Below are 21,382 nucleotides of genomic sequence, written 5' to 3'. Positions count from 1 at the left end.
ACAACCTGGTAATAACCTGGTAATAACATGCAGGAAAAACGATCTTCGGGAGCTCTAATGAATACCAATTAGTATTTAGACCCCGCACCTCAGGTAAGCCCGTGTCATCCACCAACGTGACCTGCTTGTATAACTATGCTGCTGGTCGGTGGAAGTCCCGTTACTGCTATAGCAACTGGTCTTCAAGCCTGACCCCTGACCGTGACACACTGAGATTAAACTATTTATACTGACCTCTAAATCATTTATGAATAAATGAAAGAGAATTGGTCCCAGGACAGAGCCTTGGGGGACTTCGCTTACTACTCCAGACCGTTCTGAGCACTCGCTATTTGTCATCACCCTTTGCACACACCCCTGTAACCAGTTTTCTATATAGGTAATCACCCTATGGTTCGGGCCTACAGACCTTAATTTGTAAATTAGCCATTTCTGGGGGACTGTATTGATTACTTTGTCAAAATCCAGATACACCACATCCACGGGCCTTCCTTTATCTAGGTGGCAGCTCACCTCATAGAATGTTAACAGATTGGTTTAACAAGAACAATCGATCATAAATCCATACTAAATACTACTAATGATACTGTTTTCATTAGCAAACTCTCGGATATAGTCTCTTGCCACCCCCTCCAATAGTTTATATACTATCGATGTTAGACTGTTCTGTAGTTTCCAGGTAAATATCTTGACCATGTTTCAAATATTGGTACCACGTTGGCTTTTTGCCAATCAGCTTGTACCATTCCAGTCCCCAAACTGTCCAAAAAGATTAGGAATAACAGTCTGGCTATGACCTGGCTACGTTCTTTGAGGACTCTCGGGTGTAAGTCATCTGGTCCTGGAGATTTATTTATGTTTATTCATAAACATTGTTATTGTTTTTTCAATACTTTTTTGAACACTGTCTTCTGTAAGCCACAAGGGTATATTCTGTGACGAGTTACTGGCAATAAATTCTTGATAACTATACCCCCCCCTCTTTTCCTGTGTAAGAACTGAGAAGAATGCATTTAGTACAGTTACCTTCTCCTTGTCTTTTCTAACCAACTTCCCTGATCATCTCTTATGGGGCCAATATGGTCTGGCCTTGCTTTCTTTTTAGGGGATTTTTTTTTTACTCTCCTCCACTTTGTGCCTCTGGTGGTCCATTTTAGCTGCCCTGATTGCTCTCTTAAACTTCCTTATTGCATTTTTTATAAAGGCCATTTTTTTTTATTTATATGCTTTTTTTTTACATTAAAGTTCTTCTGTTACGTTAGGTAGACTTCTAGCATTGCCTTTTAGTTCTGTATGGTTGCATATTATATATTGATTGTGTACTGAAAAACGTTTCCATATTTGCTTCTTCCTTAGTATTTTTTGAAAACCTTTGGAGTTTTCCATTGTTATTTCCACATCCATTGTTGTTTGGAGGGCTAATCACCAAATCCGGAACGACCTGGCAAGTCCATCTTTCTTGACATTAGATGACGCTCGGAGTCTCAGCTAGTGGATTTGTGATTATTCATCACAAGAATGTATCGCTAATTGACTTTTGGGATTTCAGGGGCCGGGTAACTCAGTTTATACTTTCTTGCCTCCTTTGTTTTCTTTTATGTACGGTTGTCTCTTTTTGAGGGCTCTTTGACCTTGGCAGTAGACCAAGCTGCTAAATCTGCCTCTACATATCCTTAACCACTTCAATACCGGGCACTTTCCCCCCTTCCTGCCCAGGCCAATTTTCAGCTTTCAGCGCTGTTGCTTTTTAAATGACAATTGTGCGGTCATACAACACTGTACCCAAACAAAATGTTCATCGTTTTGTTCCCACAAATAGAGCTTTCTTTTAGTGGTATTTAATCATCTCTGCGGTTTTTATTTTTTGCTAAACAAATAATAAAAAGACTGAAAATTTTGTTTTGGTTATAAAATTTTGAAAATAAGCAAGTTTTCTCTTTCACTGATAAGGCTCCACTGACGGGCACTGATGATGGCCAGTAATATGCAGCACTGATAGGTGGCACTGATATGCAGCACTGATGGGCATTGATAGGTGACACTGATGGGTACTTATGGGTGGCATTGATAGGTGACACTGATAAGGACGCACTGGCAGGCATTACAGATGGGCACTGATTGGTGTAATTTATGGGCATTGATTGGCATAGTTCATGGGCACTGAGTGGCATCCCTGATGGTCATGGGCGGCATCCCTGGTGGCCCTGGGTGGGCATCCTCGGGGAGGGCTGTGCTGATAATCAGAGTAGACCCCCCTGTCAGGAGAGCAGTCGATCGTCTCTCCTCTAGTCGGGTTTGTCATACGCGATAGAGGAAAAGCCAATACACGGCTTTTCCTGTTTACACTGTGATCAGCTGTGATTGGACACATCTGATCACGTGGTAAAGCGCCTCTGTCAGAGACTCATTACCTAGATTGGAGTTGCGGTGTGTCAGACTGACACACCGCACAACTGATCGTCGCTCTGCGTGCCCCCACGGGCGGGCTTCAGCTTGTTATCCTGAAAGACATCATATGATGTCTTGTCAGGATGAAGGAACGACCACCCGGCTGTCATACTGCTATAGGCCGGGCGAGAAGTAGCTAAAGGTCTCCTCATCTGTTTTATCAGATTTGTGTCACTATTGTACTGTTCTGAGGTTGTTTGGGGATGAATGCTCTAGAATGAAACATAAGTGCCACCTCGACTCATTTTACCATTCTATTAGTTATATCATTCTTTTTTTTTTTTAACTTCATACAGCTGATTGGTCTGATTGGTCTGATTGTAAGGTCTTCTCTTTTTTTAGATTTGTGCTTCCATGCTCACCCCGGGATCTCTATACAACAAGAACGCACATGAGCCATCCCACTTCTTGGTTTTTTTTTAAAGATATATTTATTGAGTTTTATACAATAAAAAATAATACAATAATACCCGCTACCCGACTGGCGCACGCCGATGTACGTCGGCAGAATGGCACGGCTGGGCAAATGGGCGTACAGGTACGTCCATTTGAATTTCCCGCCGTGTCATTGCGTGCGCGCCGCCCGGGAGCTCCGTTAATCGGGTCGCGGGTCCCGCGGACTGGATCGCTGCGGTGATACCCGCGATCGTCTCACGGAGAGCAGGAACGGGGAGATGCTGATGTAAACAGCATCTCCCCGTTCTGCCTAGTGACAGTGTCACTCAGTCTCTGCTCCCTGTCATCGGAGCAGAGATCAGTGTACTGACACATACAGCCCCTCCCCCCTACAGTTAGAAAACACTCCCTAGTACTGATTTAACCCCTCCCCGCCCCCTAGTGGTTAACCCCTTCACTGCCAGTGTCATTTATACAGGAGTCAATGCATTTTTATAGCACTGATTGCTGTATAAATGACAATGGTCCCAAAAATGTGTAAAAAATGTCCGATGTGTCCGCCATAATGTCGCAGTCACAAAAAAAAAAATCGCTGATCGCCGCCAAAACTAGTAAAAAAAAATTATTAATAAAAATGCCATAAAACTATCCCCTATTTTGTAAACGCTATAACTTTTCCGCAAACCAATTAATAAACGCTTATTGCGATTTTTTTTCCCCAAAAATATGTAGAAGAATACGTATCGGCCTAAACTGAGGAAAAAAAATGTTTTTTTATATATTTTTGGGGGATATTTATTATAGCAAAAAGTAAAAAATAATGCGTTTTTTTCAAAATTGTCGCTCTTATTTTGTTTATAGCGCAAAAAATAAAAATCGCAGAGGTGATCAAATACCACCAAAAGAAAGCTCTATTTGTGGGAAAAAAAGGACGTCAATTTTGTTTGAGAGCCACGTCGCACGACCGCGCAATTGTCAGTTAAAGCGATGCAGTGCCGAATTGCAAAAAGTGCTCTGGTCAGGAAGGGGGTAAATTCTTCCGGGGCTGAAGTGGATACAGTTAAAAAAAAAAAAAACAATCTAGGAAAAGAAAACTCATAATAGAGAGAAAAAACCCTGAGCTGTTCCTCAAAGCTTCACAAGTCACCCCAGAGTAGAAGTGTGGAGGATATAGAGAATAGTGCATGGCGTATCAAACATCAGGTCATAATACAAAGCATGGAAATACCGCAAGGGACTGTCTGGAGCAACAGAGGCAAGAGTTAGCAGGTTACTTCTCACTGTTTTCACTTCATTTTAATTTTGAGTTTTATATTGTTATAATGTATATATTTTTTAGTTCTCAAAGGTGTTGCCAACTGCGATCCTTCCCAGGGGGGGGAGTTCAGGCACAAACATGGAGTAAAGTACGCCTTGTTTAATTCATTAAAATCAATCTTTACAAAGTTACAATCATAAAATCAATCTTTACAGAGTTCCAAGGTGGAGGGCAAACAGATAAACTTAATATTAATATTGATTTGCACTATTTCTAGCACAGCAGCACCTGTGGAAGGAACCTTCCCACTAGAAGTTCATACATATTTGCACATTTTTTTAAGCTTTCACTGGCTACAGGATTGATATATATATATTTTTTGGGATTAATTTTGCACTTAATTTTGTATGCACTACAGTTGCACTTTATTGTATTTATTCAGGCTGTCAGCGCTGTGGTACTTATACCCTTTTTTCCATTATCTGCTCATCACTCCAGCCTACAGCCAGCCTCTTCTGGCTATTCAAACTGCCTTGTTCATTCGTTTCCTGCCTTCGCCTGGTCAACATATCTGGAGATTCTCTGCTGTGTTCCTGTGATAGACTTTGCCCGGCTGACGTCCTTTCTGGCTCCTGATCCTGTTCTTCTGCCTCCGACTACGCTGATCTCTGGTTTCCTAATTACTGGCCTGTCAGATTACCCGCTTTGGCTTCCAATCCCTGGCTTATGTTTTGACTACGTTTATTGTCCTGTACCATTTTTTACCATTACATTAAAGGTGTGGATGTTATGGCATTTTCTGTCTCGGTCTTATTCATGGTTCTTCACACTTTCGCATCTAAAATGTTCTGTGAAGCCTCTACCCTCCTGAGGAAGTGGTAAAAACCACAAAGGAAATAATGTACAGCAGGGCCTTCTCCCAGCTGATTGATATCCTAGTCCAGTGATGGCAAACCTTGGTACCCCACATGTTTTGGCATTTTGATTTTAAACTATTTAGGGATTTAGTACCCCAACATAGTAGCCACTGACCCAATTTATACATCTGAGGTGTATATCACGGTGTGCTTCTTCCCCACACGAGAGATGTGATGTCCAGAAACATTCATATAGAAGACATTTCGCACACTCAAGGATCTGATACACCTTGAGGGTTGAATGGGATCCCTGATGTACAGGAAGACAGGACTGTAAAAGAGGAACGATTCCCTCACTCAGGACGGGAAAGTGGCTTCTCCCCCGTGTGCAATCTCTGTCTATGTCTGTAAAGATTGGACTTCTGTGTAAAACATGCCCGCACTCGGGACAGGAATACGGCTTCTCCCCCGTGTGGAATCTCTGATGTCTGTAAAGATCAGAATTTTGTGAAAAACATTTCCCGCACTCAGAACAGGAATATGGCTTCTCACCTGTGTGAGATCTTTTATGTACTTTAAGGCCGGATTTAAATAGGAAACGCCTCCCACACTCGATACAGGAAAACCTCTTAGCAGTTGGAAGGACGGCACCGTCCCTCACAGTCTCAGGTTCCTCAGGATTAGAGGAATACGATGGTCCGGAAACGTCCCGCACAGTCTGAGGTTCCTCAGGATAAGAGGAATACGATGGTCCATCTACACTGTGTGGTGCTGGATGGACATTTGAGGTAGTCGGGTTTTCTCCTGGACTATACTGTGTGATGTCCTCATCTTCTACTTTACAGTCTGGAGACAAAGTGAGACAATCCTCTGAGGTTTTCCTCATCTCCCGCCCATCTACTAAAATAGAAGTAAAAAGATTATTACTAGACATGAGCAGATTGGTTCCCCTAAACCAGAACTCCACCTACATCAGGCAGCTTTGTCTCTGAGGATCTTACAATTCCCCCCTCAAGGTAACTAGTAAATGGGTCCTCTGATCTCCTACCAGTTAATGGGTCAGGAGTATTTAATGTACAACCTAGTATGGGTGAAGGAATGTATTTGGTGTTAATGACCCACCTGTGCTGATCTCTGTAGGAGTGTCCTCCTCTATAAATGTCCCCATTATTCCATCCTCCTCCATAGACTGCTGATCATCCCTTACATACCTCTCTTCTTCTTCTGATTTACCCTCAACTTTTATATCTATCAGATCTTCACCCTAAACCAAGAGGATGAAAGAAAATATCATCTGTAAAATAAACCCACATAAAAAATTCTAAAATAATCTCCACAAGACCATGTTCTAGATACTCTGTTACACCAACCTTGTAGTGGTGAGGGATGGTGTGACCTTCCTGTGTGGAATCCCGGGAATACAGAGGACGGGGACATCTCTCTGGTGGGTTCCCATTACTGGATCCATCTGTAGGAAACACACACACTGACTGAATACATTGTTTCTATGTGTTTATCAGATGATGGGGGATCTAGGTGGACCCTCCGTACTGCTCTCTCCTTTACAATAAAGTCTCTTCTTACCCGGTGATGTGAGGGGCGGCTGATTGTCCATCATGACGTCCTTGTAGAGATCCTTGTGTCCTTCTAAATACTCCCACTCCTCCATGGAGAAATAGACACTGACATCCTGACACCTTATAGGAACCTGACACACACAATGATACAGTCACCATCCAGACACATCCCTTGTCTGTTACTGGATAATGTCCCAGAATTCCCAGAATCCTCCTCACCTCTCCTGTCAGCAACTCCATCATCTTCATGGTGACTTCTAGAATCTTCTTGTTGATGTTCATCTCAGGTGTCTTGGAGTGAGGTGGAGGCACTGTGATGGTCATATGATCTCCAGACTTCACAAGAGGAAACCTCTGTATTCAGGAAAAATAGTAATATGTCACATTCCCAGAATCCTCCTCACCTCTCCGGTCAGGTCTGTGTATTATTAATAGAGATAAGAGTGATGTCATGTGACCTCCCAGAATCCTCCTCACCTCTCCGGTCAGGTCTGTTTTATTAATAGAGATAAGAGTGATGTCATGTGACCTCCCAGAATCCTCCTCACCTCTCCGGTCAGGTCTGTGTTTTATTAATAGAGATAAGAGTGATGTCATGTGACCTCCCAGAATCCCCCTCACCTCTCCGGTCAGGTCTGTGTTTTATTAATAGAGATAAGAGTGATGTCATGTGACCTCCCAGAATCCTCCTCACCTCTCCGGTCAGGTCTGTGTATTATTAATAGAGATAAGAGTGATGTCATGTGACCTCCCAGAATCCTCCTCACCTCTCCGGTCAGGTCTGTGTTTTATTAATAGAGATAAGAGTGATGTCATGTGACCTCCCAGAATCCTCCTCACCTCTCCGGTCAGGTCTGTGTTTTATTAATAGAGATAAGAGTGATGTCATGTGACCTCCCAGAATCCTCCTCACCTCTCCGGTCAGGTCTGTGTTTTATTAATAGAGATAGGAGTGATATCATGTGACCTCCCAGAATCCTCCTCACCTCTCCGGTCAGGTCTGTGTTTTATTAATAGAGATAAGAGTGATGTCATGTGACCTCCCAGAATCCTTCTCACCTCTCCGGTCAGCAGGTAGATGATCTCCAGGGTGAGGTTTAGTATCCTCTCAGTCATGTGACTCGGGTCCTCCTCCATCCTCATTGGTGGGGTCACTTGATCTATGCGGATTCCTCTGTAGACAGATAGTGTAGAATTATCTGGACGGTATTGGTTGTACAATATTAGGATGGGGATGTATGGGGGTAATAGGGGACTCTGTTCTCACATCTGTACCCTCTCCATGTTATTGGGGTGTTTATTGTTCTTTCTTATGGTTTCACCTAAACAACAATCTGATCTTCTTCTGTCCAGCTCCGGCCTCCATTACTGTGTTGTAGTGTGTAGGCGGCACTCAGCGCAGGAGGGAAGGATTTATATTCTTCTTTAGAGGTTGCTGTATAGAGAACACTATTATGGCGTTGTATACTCCTGACCCCTGCACTCTGTGTATTATGGATCGCTGACCTACAGCAGAATAGGCTTGGGTTCTATTTAACCATACCCCCCTAAGCCCCGGTCACTCATAAATCATAATTTTGGCCACGCCTACCATTTGGCATGGCATTACACACCCCGCTCCATGCACCACCCCCCTGACCCTCCCCCCCCCATTCTCAGGGCCACTCATTTATAAACATTTCCAGGTAGGTGTATCTCGGCTTCAAGTCTGTAATTTTAGTGCAGGAAAACATTTGCCTTTGTGTCCCCAAATGTCTAATCCAGGTGACCACATCCTGTCCTAGTGATGGTCAGACTCTACACCAGGGCTTCCCAACCAGTGTTCCATGGAACTCTAGGGCTCCTCCAAAGGTTTCTAGGGGTTCCTTGAGCAATGAGCAGCTTCTGACTCTCAGATAAGTTCCCACCGACACCATTCATCTTTTTAGCCCTCTGTAAGAGGGTACTTCTTCCCACTGACCATCACACTAATGTATCATGAGATGTAGATATAGTCATTGTTAGCAAAGGGTTCCCTGAGACCGGAAAGTTATTACAAGTGTTCCTCTGTGTTGAGAAAGTCTGATCTTCACTCCTCCTCATCTCTCAATGTGGACCTCTTCTATGTGCTGTCCTAATGCTGGACCCAACCACCCCTGAGGGCTATCGCTGGAATATGTTTGGAAGTATTGGGGAGATTGGGGGGAGGGCAGAGGGGGGTGAAGTGGTTTTGTGCACTCGGTAATTTTTTTAGTTCCATAATATTTCATTGAAGTCCAACCAAGTGTAGAAAATGTCATGAGAAAGAAGTTACATAAATACAAAATATAAACCCTGGATCAGGCGTTACAGCTGGAGAAACCTGAAAGAGTATTAATCGATGGCCTGGCCTGATGTAGCTCCTTCCTAGTATAGGATGATCGGTTTCGTTTTAGGCTCCTCTGTATTCCTTGGAGCAGCTATTGTTTTTTTTTGGGGGGGGGGGCTGTTCTAGGTTTTTATAGGTTTGATTTCTTCCTCTTGTATTCTGGAGCCTTCCAGACCATAGAGGACTGGGGGAGTCGAATGGGCAGCTTGAATATTTATGGTGCTGCAGCCAATCCCTGGGGAGGTGCGCCCAGTAGGTGGCTGGGGAGAACATAAATAGCCTGGAGCAGCCCAGTCTTTGTCCTGCTGGAGAAGTTCCCAGCCTCAGGGGCTGCTGCCCCTTTGAGACGGCCCTGCTGGAGTCTGCTGATGTTCATTGAGGTCCCAGCTATAGCAGATGGGGGAGGGGGGAACTCAGTAAAGAGTGCCTGGTGGAAGCTGGAAGGTATGTAGCTGCCCTAGGACATCGGAAGTACTGACCTGATCTCAGGATCCTACTGACTATGTGCTCTTATACTTTTGGGGTGCCGGTGGTTACCTAGTTAGGGCTCGTTTTCACTTGCTTCGACTTCAACACACATTCAAGCCCCTACCACTTCAACGTGCTTCTTTGATGTGTTTTTGATGCTTCTGCATTGCTTCAGTGGTGCTTTAATGAAGCTTTGCAAATGCCCTGTGTGTGTGGATATCTCATACCTGCTATGTCTCCAAAACAAAGAGAAGCTAAAGCTGAATTATAGCCTCTCAAAAGCTTTAGGTGCTTCCAGCGAGCTGTCATAGACCTCTATAGAGGCTTTGAAGCACCACTAAAGCAATGTGGGATATCATTTTTTAAATTAAGCAAAGCAAATGCAAAGTGTAAACAGCACTGTAAGGTAATCATTTTATTTAGGGACAGGAGCTTTGGCTGGCATACAGAGAGATTATAAAAAAAAGTGTTTCCAAATCCATGTTTTGAAGCAAGTATAAAATAGACCTTAGTCTGGCTGAAAAAAGACACAAGTCCAACTAGTTCAACCAATAAAAGGGGAAAAAAAAATTATATATATATATATATATATATATATATATATATATATATATATATATATATATATACATATATATATACATATACACACACACACACGATTCTATACCCACAGTGGATCCAGAGGAAGGCAGAACCCCAGCAAAGCACCAACCAATTTGCTCCAGCCAGGGGAAAAAAAAATTCCTTCCTGATCCCCCGAGAGGCAATCGGGTTTTTCCTGGATCAACTTTACCTATAAATGTCACCCAGTTATATTCTGTACATTTAGGAAAGTATCCAGACCTTTCTTATAGAAATCTACTGAGCTGGCCAGATCCACCTCTGGAGGGAGTCTATTCCTCATTTTCACAGCTCTTACTGTGAAGAAACCTTTCCGTATTTGGAGATGAAATCTCTTTTCCTCCAGATGTAAAGAGCGTCCCCTTGTCCTCTGTGATGACCGTAAAGAGAATAACTCAACACAAAGTTCATTATATACATACCCCTTATATATTTATACATGGAGATCATATCCCCCCTCATGTATTTATACATGGAGATCATATCCCCCCCTTATGTATTTATACATGGAGATCATATCCCCCCTTATGTATTTATACATGGAGATCATATCCCCCCTTATGTATTTATACATGGAGATCATATCCCCCCCCTTATGTATTTATACATGGAAATCATATCCCCCCTTACTTAATAATGGTAATAAAGGGGGTCCAACCCACTACTGGCAAGGGGGACCTAATAAAGAGTATAATATGTATGTGAAGTGCTGTGTAGATTATCGGCATTATATCAGTACCTGTAATAAATAATAATAAATAGAACATAAGATCTTATTACCGTCTGTCCTGCCAGTTCCAGCAATGTCTCCTTCCACTTCCTCCCGATTCACCTCTCATCCAGAACTTCCTGTTTTATATCCTTACATCACTTCCTGTCTTTTCCTGACATCACTTCCTGTCTTCCATAGAGACTTCCTGTGCTGGTATAGATTAGATTGTCACCTTGTGGAGATCAGGGGAACTGCAGTCCCGAGGAATATCTCTGTCCCATTCAAATAAGGCGATTCGAAATCACTGCAGACGCGCAACTCGCATTTGGGTGCCATTATTCTTTTTTTTTTGTAACAGGTATAAACTTTATAAAAATTTTCAGCATGTACAGTGGCCCTTACTCTTTAATGGCACCCCAAATGGGTGGTTCGAATCTGCTGTGGTTGTCAGATTGTCATGAGACAGATTTACACATCAAAACACGCGGATGAAAATTGCACAAAGCTTGTTGTCTGAAAAAGGAGCAGAAGCTTCATTTAGGATGCTGAGTGAACGGGCTGCCCTATGCGTGAGAGGCGTTTCCGTGTGCTATGAAGAACGCTCTTAGGTCTGAATGGGGCCTCATAGGGTGGATATGTCATTGTTGTCAAGTGTCCCGGATGCTGCAGGACAGTCCTGGGATTTGGGCTGCTGTCCTATCATGTCCTCATCCCGCAGGTTCCAGGACTCTGTGCAGAGTGGGCAGCAAGGTGATGACACTTTATGGGTTCCATCACCAGGAACTGCAATCATATCAGACTGTAAGGAGCAGTGATCTCTTTTCTGACAGGGAACATGTATGATCAGGTAAGTACCACCAGATAATTTCTTATTGAAGTCAGCCAGACAAGGTGCCAGTGTGACTAGTATAAGCCATGGATGGGCAAGCAGGTGGACAGATCTACAGGAACCTGTGCTATGGTTGTCAGGGACTGTTCCCCAATGTGTCTCTAGGGGATGCCCCCCATTGTTTCCTCTTTATAAGGGTGGTGGGTGTCCTGTTCCTTTCCTATATCCCGGATCCTTCCCCAAAGTCTGGGAAGGCAGACGGCTTATACATACACAGTATTGGTTCCAATGTATTTTTTCTCTCTTTCTAAGAAGAGGAATGTCCATGAAACGCGTAGACAGATCGATGTTTGCATTAGGATATAGTAGACTTTGTGTATGGTTTGATTGTATTACAGTAGTAATGTTTAATGTTTGTAATAAAGCTGTGTATGTATGACGAGTCACGTGTTCATGTTTCCTGGAGGCGCCTATTGAAAATCCCAATTCCTTTTGCGTTTTTTAGGTGCGGTAAGTACCCCCGCCATTGAGCAATGTTGGCTGGGGTTAGACACCAACAATTGTGACTTATTTTATCCCACTGACACTCACAATGGGACTTATTTTATTATGCAAATGATAGGCTGCGCTTCCAAGAATTAGACGTGGTCACAATTGATAAACCAACTGGGTGACATTCAGCATAAACCAAATATAATATTAAAAAAAATCAATATCAGCAAAGTGGAGATCACACTGATAAAAATGGTGATGATACAAGAGTTCAGCAATCGAATGCAATTATAGTGAGTCCATATAATAGAAAAATGAAATCCTTGAAGATGCAAAAATTTAATAGAGAGAAGAAGAAAAGCACCCGTTCTTCCAGTGATAAAAGCATGCAAAAAAAAAGGAGACTGTCTCCCTAAGGAGCGTGATGATGCTGGGAGATCCTCCACCTCAAGTAAATGGGCCCCTTACCAGATCCAAAGATCTCCTGTCACAGAGATCTTACGCACAAGTGGCTGTGTCCCCCAGCCACTGGGTCTCTGTTGCGGTATATGTCACAGGCCACCAATCCAGGGGATCAACCTAATGTAGATGTATCCGCTCCCCATCCACAAATATGTGAGAAAAGAAAATGCTCCATAGCGTAATACAGTAAAAAACTCTTTAATGATGTAAAAGAATAACACTTACAGTGTATGCAGTAAAAGATCGCTTAAAATTGTGCCGGCCGGCTTCAGCTGCTGCCCGTTCCTTCCGGGTTCAGCGAGGTATGGTGGTGACGTCAGCACGCCGCTCCTCCCTACGCCGTTTCGACAAAGCTGTCGTCTTCCTGGGGTACGGGCGGCGTGCTGACACACCACCTATAAAGGAAACAGACACAGACAAGGGAACGCCCCCTTCTGAGATCAGGGCGTCCGAGGCCACCGCCGCCATTTCTAATAGGGGCAATCGGGACCCATGTGTTGCTAGTTAAAATGTAATTACTTGTGGGACAAAAGAAAAATATCAGCCTAGTAAGCCAATATTCCATCCTGTAAACATGGAGAACTGGTGGTTTGACAAATAAGAAACAAAATCTTCCCATCCAGTAACCTAATAGTTTCCAGTGTAGGATAATGTCAACATAAGGTTCACACCATCCCTGTGAAAATATTCACATCGAGTAATCCATTAGTTTAAGGTGTAGGGTAATGCACACATAGGAGTCACATCATCCCTGCGAGTATTGGACAATGTATGGCTGTCTGTTCCACCTATGGATAATGAAGTATGGTAAAAAAATGATTTACACAAAAAAGGAGTACCCTTAAAAAAAGGGGGAATAAAAAACAGCTTCACTCCTTCAGTTATAAATGACACACAGAGAATTAACTCATGTTGACCAAAGCATATATTAATAAATTACTAGGAAGGTCCAAAAAATTATTAATGGAATACAGTCCATGCATCTTATTTACTAATGGACAGATACACCCTTGGGGATATTTGAGACTATCTGATCAGTGTGTTAATTACCTATGCACCACAAAAAGACCCCAAACTAAAAAAACTTGAAAATCTTAAAAAAGATTGAAGTTTGATGACCCTCCAGGGATGAAAATATGGGGAGGGGGAAATATCACCCTTACATTGTCCAAACACCTTCGGACACCATGATCTCAGGTAAAGGCCATAGAGTAAACTGTCTAACCATTGTCAATGAAAGCGTTCACATCGGTATCAATATTTAAACCATGGGGGGTATAACACCGGACACGATGGATCCAGGTCATTTCCAATCTGGACAATTCCCTGACCAAGGATCCACCCCTCCAGTGGGCACTATACCTATCTATCCTCAAAAATAAGGTGTTAGCAGGATTCCTGTTATGGTGTAACGCATAATGTTTTGATACCGAATGGTATTGGTATCCATTCTTGATGTTTGTAATATGTTCTCCCAACCGGACCTGCATGGGGCGTTTAGTTCGACCTATATATTGCAGCCCGCAGGGGCATTGCAATAAATATACCACCCCTTTAGTACTACACGTAACAAAAGGTTCAATTTTATGGACCCTAGATGTACTGAAGGATGTAAAAGACTCAGTTTTCCTCTGTTTACATCTATTCAGAGAGCATATCTGGCACCTTCGACATTGATGGTAGCCAGATAAATTCTGGAAAAAATAAATCTTTTTAGTGGGCGGGTCCACTACATTAGGGGCAATTTTGTCCCGTAGTGAGGGGACCCCCCTAAATACTATTTGTGGTTTATCAGGTAAAATCGTTTTAATAACCCTATCATTCTCTAGGAGGTGCCAGTGTTTACGCAAGATCCTTGTGATCTGATAATGTTGTGTGGAAAAGCTCGTGATAAACGGTAATGATGGTCCCCCCGAGTTGCTTCTGGGGGCGTCATTTAATAAAGAAACTCTATCTATGGATTCCACCTGTTGTTTAGTTTTAATTAAGAGTTCTTTGTTGTAACCTTTTTCTTCCAATCTTTTGGATATGATGTCTGCCTGTATCCTATAGTCTCCGATGTTGGTGCAGTTGCGCCTCATTCTAGTGAACTGGCTTTTCGGGATAGATTTGAGCCAAGGGTCGTGGTGGCAACTCCCAATGGGAATAAAGGGATTCCTATCTGCTCAAATCTATCCCGAAAAGCCACTATAATTGCATTCGATTGCTGAACTCTTGTATCATCACCATTTTTATCAGTGTGATCTCCACTTTGCTGATATTGATTTTTTTTAATATTATATTTGGTTTATGCTGAATGTCACCCAGTTGGTTTATCAATTATGACCACGTCTAATTCTTGGAAGCGCAGCCTATCATTTGCATAGTTATTTAGGTGTGGGTTGTCTCACATTAGAGGTTGCAGCTGTCTTTTGAGTTCTTAGGTTCATTCTGGTTTTCATATTTTTTTACATATTTGTATGTTAATTTAACTATAGGGATAGCGCAGTATTTTCCTTTTCGGGTTTACAGACTTATTTTATTCCACTGACACCATCGATGGGGCTTATTATATTCCACCGACACCAACAATGGGGCTTATTATACTCCACCGACACCATCGATGGGGCTTATTATATTCCACCGACACCAACAATGGGGCTTATTATACTCCACCGACACCATCGATTGGGCTTATTATATTCCACCGACACCAACAATGGGGCTTATTATACTCCACCGACACCATCGATGGGGCTTATTATATTCCACTGACACCATCGATGGGGCTTATTATACTCCACTGACACCATCGATGGGGCTTATTATACTCCACTTATACCATCGATGGGGCTTATTATATTCCACTGACACCATCGATGGGGCTTATTATACTCCACTGACACCATTGACGGGGCTTATTATACTACACTAACACCATTGATGGTGGGGCTTATTATACTCCACTGACACCATCGATGGGGCTTATTATACTCCACTGACACCATCGATGGGGCTTATTATACTCCACTGACACCATCGATGGGGCTTATTTTACTCCACTGACACCATCGATGGGGCTTATTATACTCCACTGATACCATCGATGGGGCTTATTATATTCCACTGACACCATCGATGGGGCTTATTATACTCCACTGACACCATTGATGGGGCGTATTATACTACACTGACACCATTGATGGTGGGGCTTATTATACTCCACTAACACCATCGATGGGGCTTATTATACTCCACTGACACCAATGATGGGCTTTATTATAATCCACCGACACCATCAATGAGGCTTATTATACTCCACTGACACCATTGATGGTGGGGCTTATTATACTCCACTGACACCAACGATGGCCTTTATTATAATCCACCGACACCATCGATGGAAATTATTATATTCCACTGACACCATTGATGGGGCTTATTATACTTCACTGACGCCATCGATGGGGCTTATTATATTCCACTGACACCATCGATGGGGCTTATTATATTCCACTGACAACATCGATGGGGCTTATTATATTCCACTGACACCATCGATGGGGCTTATTATACTCCACTGACACCATCGATGGGGCTTATTATATTACACCGACACCAACGATGGAGCTTATTATACTCCACTGACACCATCGATGGGGCTTATTATACTCCACTGACACCATCGATGGGGCTTATTATATTACACCGACAGCATCGATGGGGCTTATTATATTACACCGACACCAACGACGGGGCTTATTTTACTCTCTTTATTGTTAGATGCAGACTTCCAGATTCTGATAAACCCCCTGCCTGCAGACCCCCACAACCGCCAGTGTTGTGGGGAAGAGGCCCCTGTCCTCACCAATATGGTGGAAAAGCACCTCCACCCCCATGCTGAGGCCATGTAGCCTGGTATGTGGATAAGAAGGCCTGGCTCGTAGTGTCTGCTCTAATTCATCCTTAAGGTGTTCTATCGGGTTGAGGTGCAGGCCAGTCAAATTCCTCCACCCCAAACTCACTCATCCAGTGAAGGGAACTCTTAAGGCGTCAGCATTCCAAGACATTTTGGACAATTTCATGCTCCCAACTTTGTGGGAACAGTTTGGGGACGGCCCCTTCCTGTTCCAACATGACTGCACACCAGTGTACAAAGCAAGGTCCATAAAGACATGGATGAGTGAGTTTGGGGTGGAAGAACTTGACTGGCCTGCACAGAGTCCTGACCTCAACCCGATAGAACACCTTTGGGATGAATTAGAGTGGATACTGCGAGCCAGGCCTTCTCATCCAACATCAGTGTCTGACCTCACAAATGCTCTTCTGGAAGAATGGTCAAACATTCACATAGACACCCTCCTAAACCTTGTGGACGGCCTTCCCAGAAGAGTTGAAGCTGTTATAGCTGCAAAGGGTGGGGCCAACTCAATATTGAACCCTACGGACTAAGACTGGGGTGTCATTAAAGTTCATGTGTGTGTGTAAAGGCAGGCGTCCCAATACTTCTGGTAATATAGTGTATATTTATTGAGTTATATAAAAAAATAAAACCAATACAGAGTTAAAAAAAAAAAACAATCTAGGAAAAGAAAACTGACTACTAGAGAGAAAAACCCTGAGCTGTTCCTTGATGCTTCACACGTCCCCCCAGAGTATTAGTATGGAGGATATAGAGAATAGTGCACAGCGTATCAAACATCGTATCAAACCAATTAGGCCCAATATACGGCTTCTCCCCCGTGTGAGATATTGATGTTTGACAAGTTCTGATTTTCTTTACAACACATTTCCCACACTCAGAACAGGATTACGTCATTTCTCCAGTGTGAAACCTTTGATGATTAGGAAGGTTTGATCCCCTTATAACATATTTCCCGCACACAGGACAGGAATACGGCTTCTCACCCGTGTCAAATCTCTAATGTCTGTTAAGACTGGACTTACAGCATCTGAAAAACATTTCCTGCACTCAGAACAGGAATACGGCTTCACCCCTGTGTGAGTTCTCTGATGTGTGACAAGTTCTGCTTTTTTTACACAACATTTCCCGCACTTAGAACAGGAACATGGCTGCTCCCCCGTGTGACATCTCTGATGTCTGTTAAGACTGGACTTGTCTGAAAAACATTTCCCGCACTCAGAACAGGTATACGGCTTCTCCCCCGTGTGCAATCTGTGATGTCTGTAAAGATGTGACTTATCGGAAAAACATTTCCCACACTCAGTACAGGAATACGGCTTCTCACCTGTATGAGTTCTTTTATGTACATTAAGGCCGGATTTAAATAGGAAACGCTTCCCGCACTCAGGACAGGAATACGCCTTTTCCCCTGTGTGTGTTCTTTTATGCACAATAAGACTGGATTTAAAACGGAAACACTTCCCACACTCAGTACAGGAAAAGCTCTTATCTGTTGGAAGGATGGCGCCGTCCCTCACAGTCCGAGGTTCCTCGGGATAAGAAGAATACGATGGTCCGGGACCGTCCCTCACAGTCTGAGGTTCCTCAGGATAAGAGGAATACGATGGTCTAGGACCGTCCCTCACAGTCTGAGGTTCCTCAGGATAAGAAGAATACGATGGTCCGGGACCGTCCCTCACAGTCTGAGGTTCCTCGGGATAAGAGGAATATGATGTTCCGGCACCGTCCCTCACAGTCTGAGGTTTCTCAGGATAAGAGGAATACGATGGTTCGGGACCGTCCCTCACAGCCTGAGGTTCCTCGGGATAAGTAGAATACGATGGTCCTGCACCATCCTTCGCAGTCTGAGGCTCCTCGGGATAAGAGGAACATGATGGTCCGGGACCGTCCCTCACAGTCTGAGGTTCCTCAGGATAGGAGGAATACGATGGTCCGGGACCGTCCCTCACAGTCTCAGGATAAGAGGAATATGATGGTCCGGGACCGTCCCTCACAGTCTGAGGTTCCTTAGGATAAGAGGAATATGATGGTCTGGCACCGTCCCTCACAGTCTGAGGTTCCTCAGGATAAGAGGAATACGATGGTCCGGCACCGTCCCTCACAGTCTGAGGTTCCTCAGGATAAGAGGAATACGATGGTCCGGCACCGTCCCTCACAGTCTGAGGTTCCTCAGGATAAGAGGAATACGATGGTCCGGCACCGTCCCTCACAGTCTGAGGTTCCTCAGGATAAGAGGAATACGATGGTCCGGGACTGTCCCTCACAGTCTGAGGTTCCTCAGGATAAGAGGAATACGATGATCTGGCACCGTCCCTCACAGTCTGAGGTTCCTCAGGATAAGAGGAATACGATGGTCCATCTACACTGTGTGGTGCTGGATGGACATTTGAGGTAGCCGGGTTTTCTTCTGGACTATACTGTGTGATGTCCTCATCTTCTACTTTACAGTCTGGAGACAAAGTGAGACAATCCTCTGAGGTTTTCCTCATCTCCCGTCCATCTACTAAAATAGGAATAAAAAGATTACTACTAGACATGAGCAGATTGGTTCCCCTAAACCAGAACTCCACCCACATCAGGCAGCTTTGTCTCTGAGGATCTTACAATTCCCCCCTCAAGGTAACTAGTAAATGGGTCCTCTGATCTCCTACCAGTTGATGGGTCAGGAGTATTTAATGTACAACCTAGTATGGGTGGAGGAATGTATTTGGTCTTAATGACCCACCTGTGCTGATCTCTGTAGGAGTGTCCTCCTCTATAAATGTCCCCATTATTCCATCCTCCTCCATAGACTACTGATCATCCCTCACATACCTCTCTTCTTCTTCTGCTTTACCCTCAACTTTTATATCTATCAGATCTTCACCCTAAACCAAGAGAATGAAAGAAAATATCATCTGTAAAATAAACCCACCGAAAAAAATCCAAAAATCATCTCCACAAGTCCATGTTCTAGATACTCTGTTACACCAACCTTGTAATGGCGAGGGATGGTGTGACCTTCCTGTGTGGAATCCCGGGAATACAGAGGACGGGGACATCTCTCTGGTGGGTTCCCATTACTGGATCCATCTGTAGGAAACACACACACTGACTGAATACATTGTTTCTATGTGTTTATCAGATGATGAGGGATCTAGGTGGAGCCTCCGTACTGCTCTCTCCTTTACAATAAAGTCTCCTCTTACCCGGTGATGTGAGGGGCGGCTGATTGTCCATCATGACGTCCTTGTAGAGATCCTTGTGTCCTTCTAAATACTCCCACTCCTCCATGGAGAAATAGACAGTGACATCCTGACACCTTATAGGAACCTGACACACACAATGATACAGTCACCATCCAGACATTTCCCTTGTCTGTTACTGGATAATGTCCCAGAATTCCCAGAATCCTCCTCACCTCTCCTGTCAGCAGCTCCATCATCTTCATCGTGACTTCTAGAATCTTCTTGTTGATGTTTATCTCAGGTGTCTTGGAGTGAGGTGGAGGCACTGTGATGGTCATATGGTCTCCAGACTTCACAAGAGGAAATCTCTGTATTCAGGAAAAATAGTAATATGTCACATTCCCAGAATCCTCCTCACCTCTCCGGTCAGGTCTGTGTATTATTAATAGAGATAAGAGCGATGTCATGTGACCTCCCAGAATCCTCCTCACCTCTCCGGTCAGGTCTGTGTTTTATTAATAGAGATAAGAGTGATGTCATGTGACCTCCCAGAATCCTCCTCACCTCTCCGGTCAGGTCTGTGTATTATTAACAGAGATAAGAGTGATGTCATGTGACCTCCCAGAATCCTCCTCACCTCTCCGGTCAGGTCTGTGTTTTATGAATAGAGATAAGAGTGATGTCATGTGACCTCCCAGAATCCTCCTCACCTCTCCGGTCAGGTCTGTGTATTATTAACAGAGATAAGAGTGATGTCATGTGACCTCCCAGAATCCTCCTCACCTCTCCGGTCAGGTCTGTGTTTTATTAATAGAGATAAGAGGGATGTCATGTGACCTCCCAGAATCCTCCTCACCTCTCCGGTCAGGTCTGTGTTTTATTAATAGAGATAAGAGTGATGTCATGTGACCTCCCAGAATCCTCCTCACCTCTCCGGTCAGGTCTGTGTTTTATTAATAGAGATGAGTGATGTCATGTGACCTCCCAGAATCCTCACCTCTCCGGTCGGGTCTGTGTTTTATTAATAGAGATAATAGTGATGTCATGTGACCTCCCAGAATCCTCCTCACCTCTCCGGTCAGGTCTGTGTTTTATTAATAGAGATAAGAGTGATGTCATGTGACCTCCCAGAATCCTCCTCACCTCTCCGGTCAGCAGGTAGATGATCTCCAGGGTGAGGTTTAGTATCCTCTCAGTCATGTGACTCGGGTCCTCCTCCATCCTCATTGGTGGGGTCACTTGTTCTATGCGGATTCCTCTGTAGACAGATAGTGTCGAATTATCTGGACGGTATTGGTTGTACAATATTAGGATGGGGATGTATGGGGATAATAGGGGACTCTGCTCTCACATCTGTACCCTCTCCATGTTATTGGGGTGTTTATTGTTCTTTCTTATGGTTTCACCTAAACAACAATCTGAGCTTCTTCTGTCCAGCTCCGGTGTAGGCGGCACTCAGCGGGAGAGGGAAGGATTTATATTCTTCTTTAGAGGTTGCTGTATAGAGAACACTATTATGGCGTTGTATACTCCTGACCCCTGCACTCTGTGTATTACGGATCGCTGACCTACAGCAGAATAGGCTTGGGTTCAGCCCAGTCTTTGTCCTGCTGGAGAAGTTCCCAGCCTCAGGGGCTGCTGCCCCTTTGAGGCAGCCCTGCTGGAGTCTGCTGATGTTCATTGAGGTCCCAGCTATAGCAGAGCTGGGGGGGCGCTATTTCTAATTACTTTTCGAGCTGGGGGATCTGGTGTGGAGAACTCACTGAAGAGTACCTGCTGGAAGGTAAGTAGCTGCGCTGGGACATCGGGAGTACTGACCCGAGCTCAGGATCCTACTGAAT

The 21,382-nt window shown here is 43.9% G+C and overlaps 2 protein-coding genes across 2 annotated transcripts; both read right to left on the bottom strand.

Moving 5' to 3' along the window:
• Nucleotides 1-3,957: 3,957 nt before the first annotated feature.
• On the bottom strand, nt 3,958-8,150 carry LOC141129491 (uncharacterized). Its single transcript, XM_073617547.1, has 6 exons — nt 7,596-8,150; nt 6,756-6,890; nt 6,544-6,667; nt 6,330-6,427; nt 6,082-6,223; nt 3,958-5,859 (listed from the first exon to the last, which is right to left on the bottom strand). Exons 1-6 carry the CDS (start codon nt 7,677-7,679, stop codon nt 5,099-5,101), a joined length of 1,344 nt encoding a protein of 447 aa, XP_073473648.1. The 5' UTR covers nt 7,680-8,150; the 3' UTR covers nt 3,958-5,098.
• An 8,794-nt stretch (nt 8,151-16,944) lies between these two features.
• Nucleotides 16,945-19,446, bottom strand: LOC141129490 (uncharacterized). Its single transcript, XM_073617546.1, has 3 exons — nt 19,349-19,446; nt 19,100-19,241; nt 16,945-18,877 (listed from the first exon to the last, which is right to left on the bottom strand). The coding sequence occupies exons 2-3, from the start codon at nt 19,161-19,163 to the stop codon at nt 17,313-17,315; spliced, it is 1,629 nt and encodes a 542-aa protein (XP_073473647.1). The 5' UTR covers nt 19,164-19,241; nt 19,349-19,446; the 3' UTR covers nt 16,945-17,312.
• Nucleotides 19,447-21,382: the final 1,936 nt, after the last annotated feature.

Source organism: Aquarana catesbeiana, linkage group LG02, assembly GCF_042186555.1.
Source record: "Aquarana catesbeiana isolate 2022-GZ linkage group LG02, ASM4218655v1, whole genome shotgun sequence".
Classification (NCBI taxonomy): Eukaryota; Metazoa; Chordata; class Amphibia; order Anura; family Ranidae; genus Aquarana; species Aquarana catesbeiana.
This window is presented reverse-complemented; position numbering and strand designations above follow the sequence as displayed.

What these genes read in the sequence shown, in the direction of transcription:
- LOC141129491 (XM_073617547.1), bottom strand. Translation starts at nt 7,679, where the DNA reads ATGAGGATGGAGGAGGACCCGAGTCACATGACTGAGAGGATACTAAAC. An exon ending in TGGAGTTGCTGACAGGAGAG is followed by an intron (nt 6,668 to 6,755) that starts GTGAGGAGGATT and finishes TGTGTGTGTCAG; the next exon opens with GTTCCTATAAGGTGTCAGGA. An exon ending in CCATCCCTCACCACTACAAG is followed by an intron (nt 6,224 to 6,329) that starts GTTGGTGTAACA and finishes CTCTTGGTTTAG; the next exon opens with GGTGAAGATCTGATAGATAT.
- LOC141129490 (XM_073617546.1), bottom strand. Translation starts at nt 19,163, where the DNA reads ATGGAGGAGGATGGAATAATGGGGACATTTATAGAGGAGGACACTCCT. An exon ending in TCCTACAGAGATCAGCACAG is followed by an intron (nt 18,878 to 19,099) that starts GTGGGTCATTAA and finishes TTCCTATTTTAG; the next exon opens with TAGATGGACGGGAGATGAGG.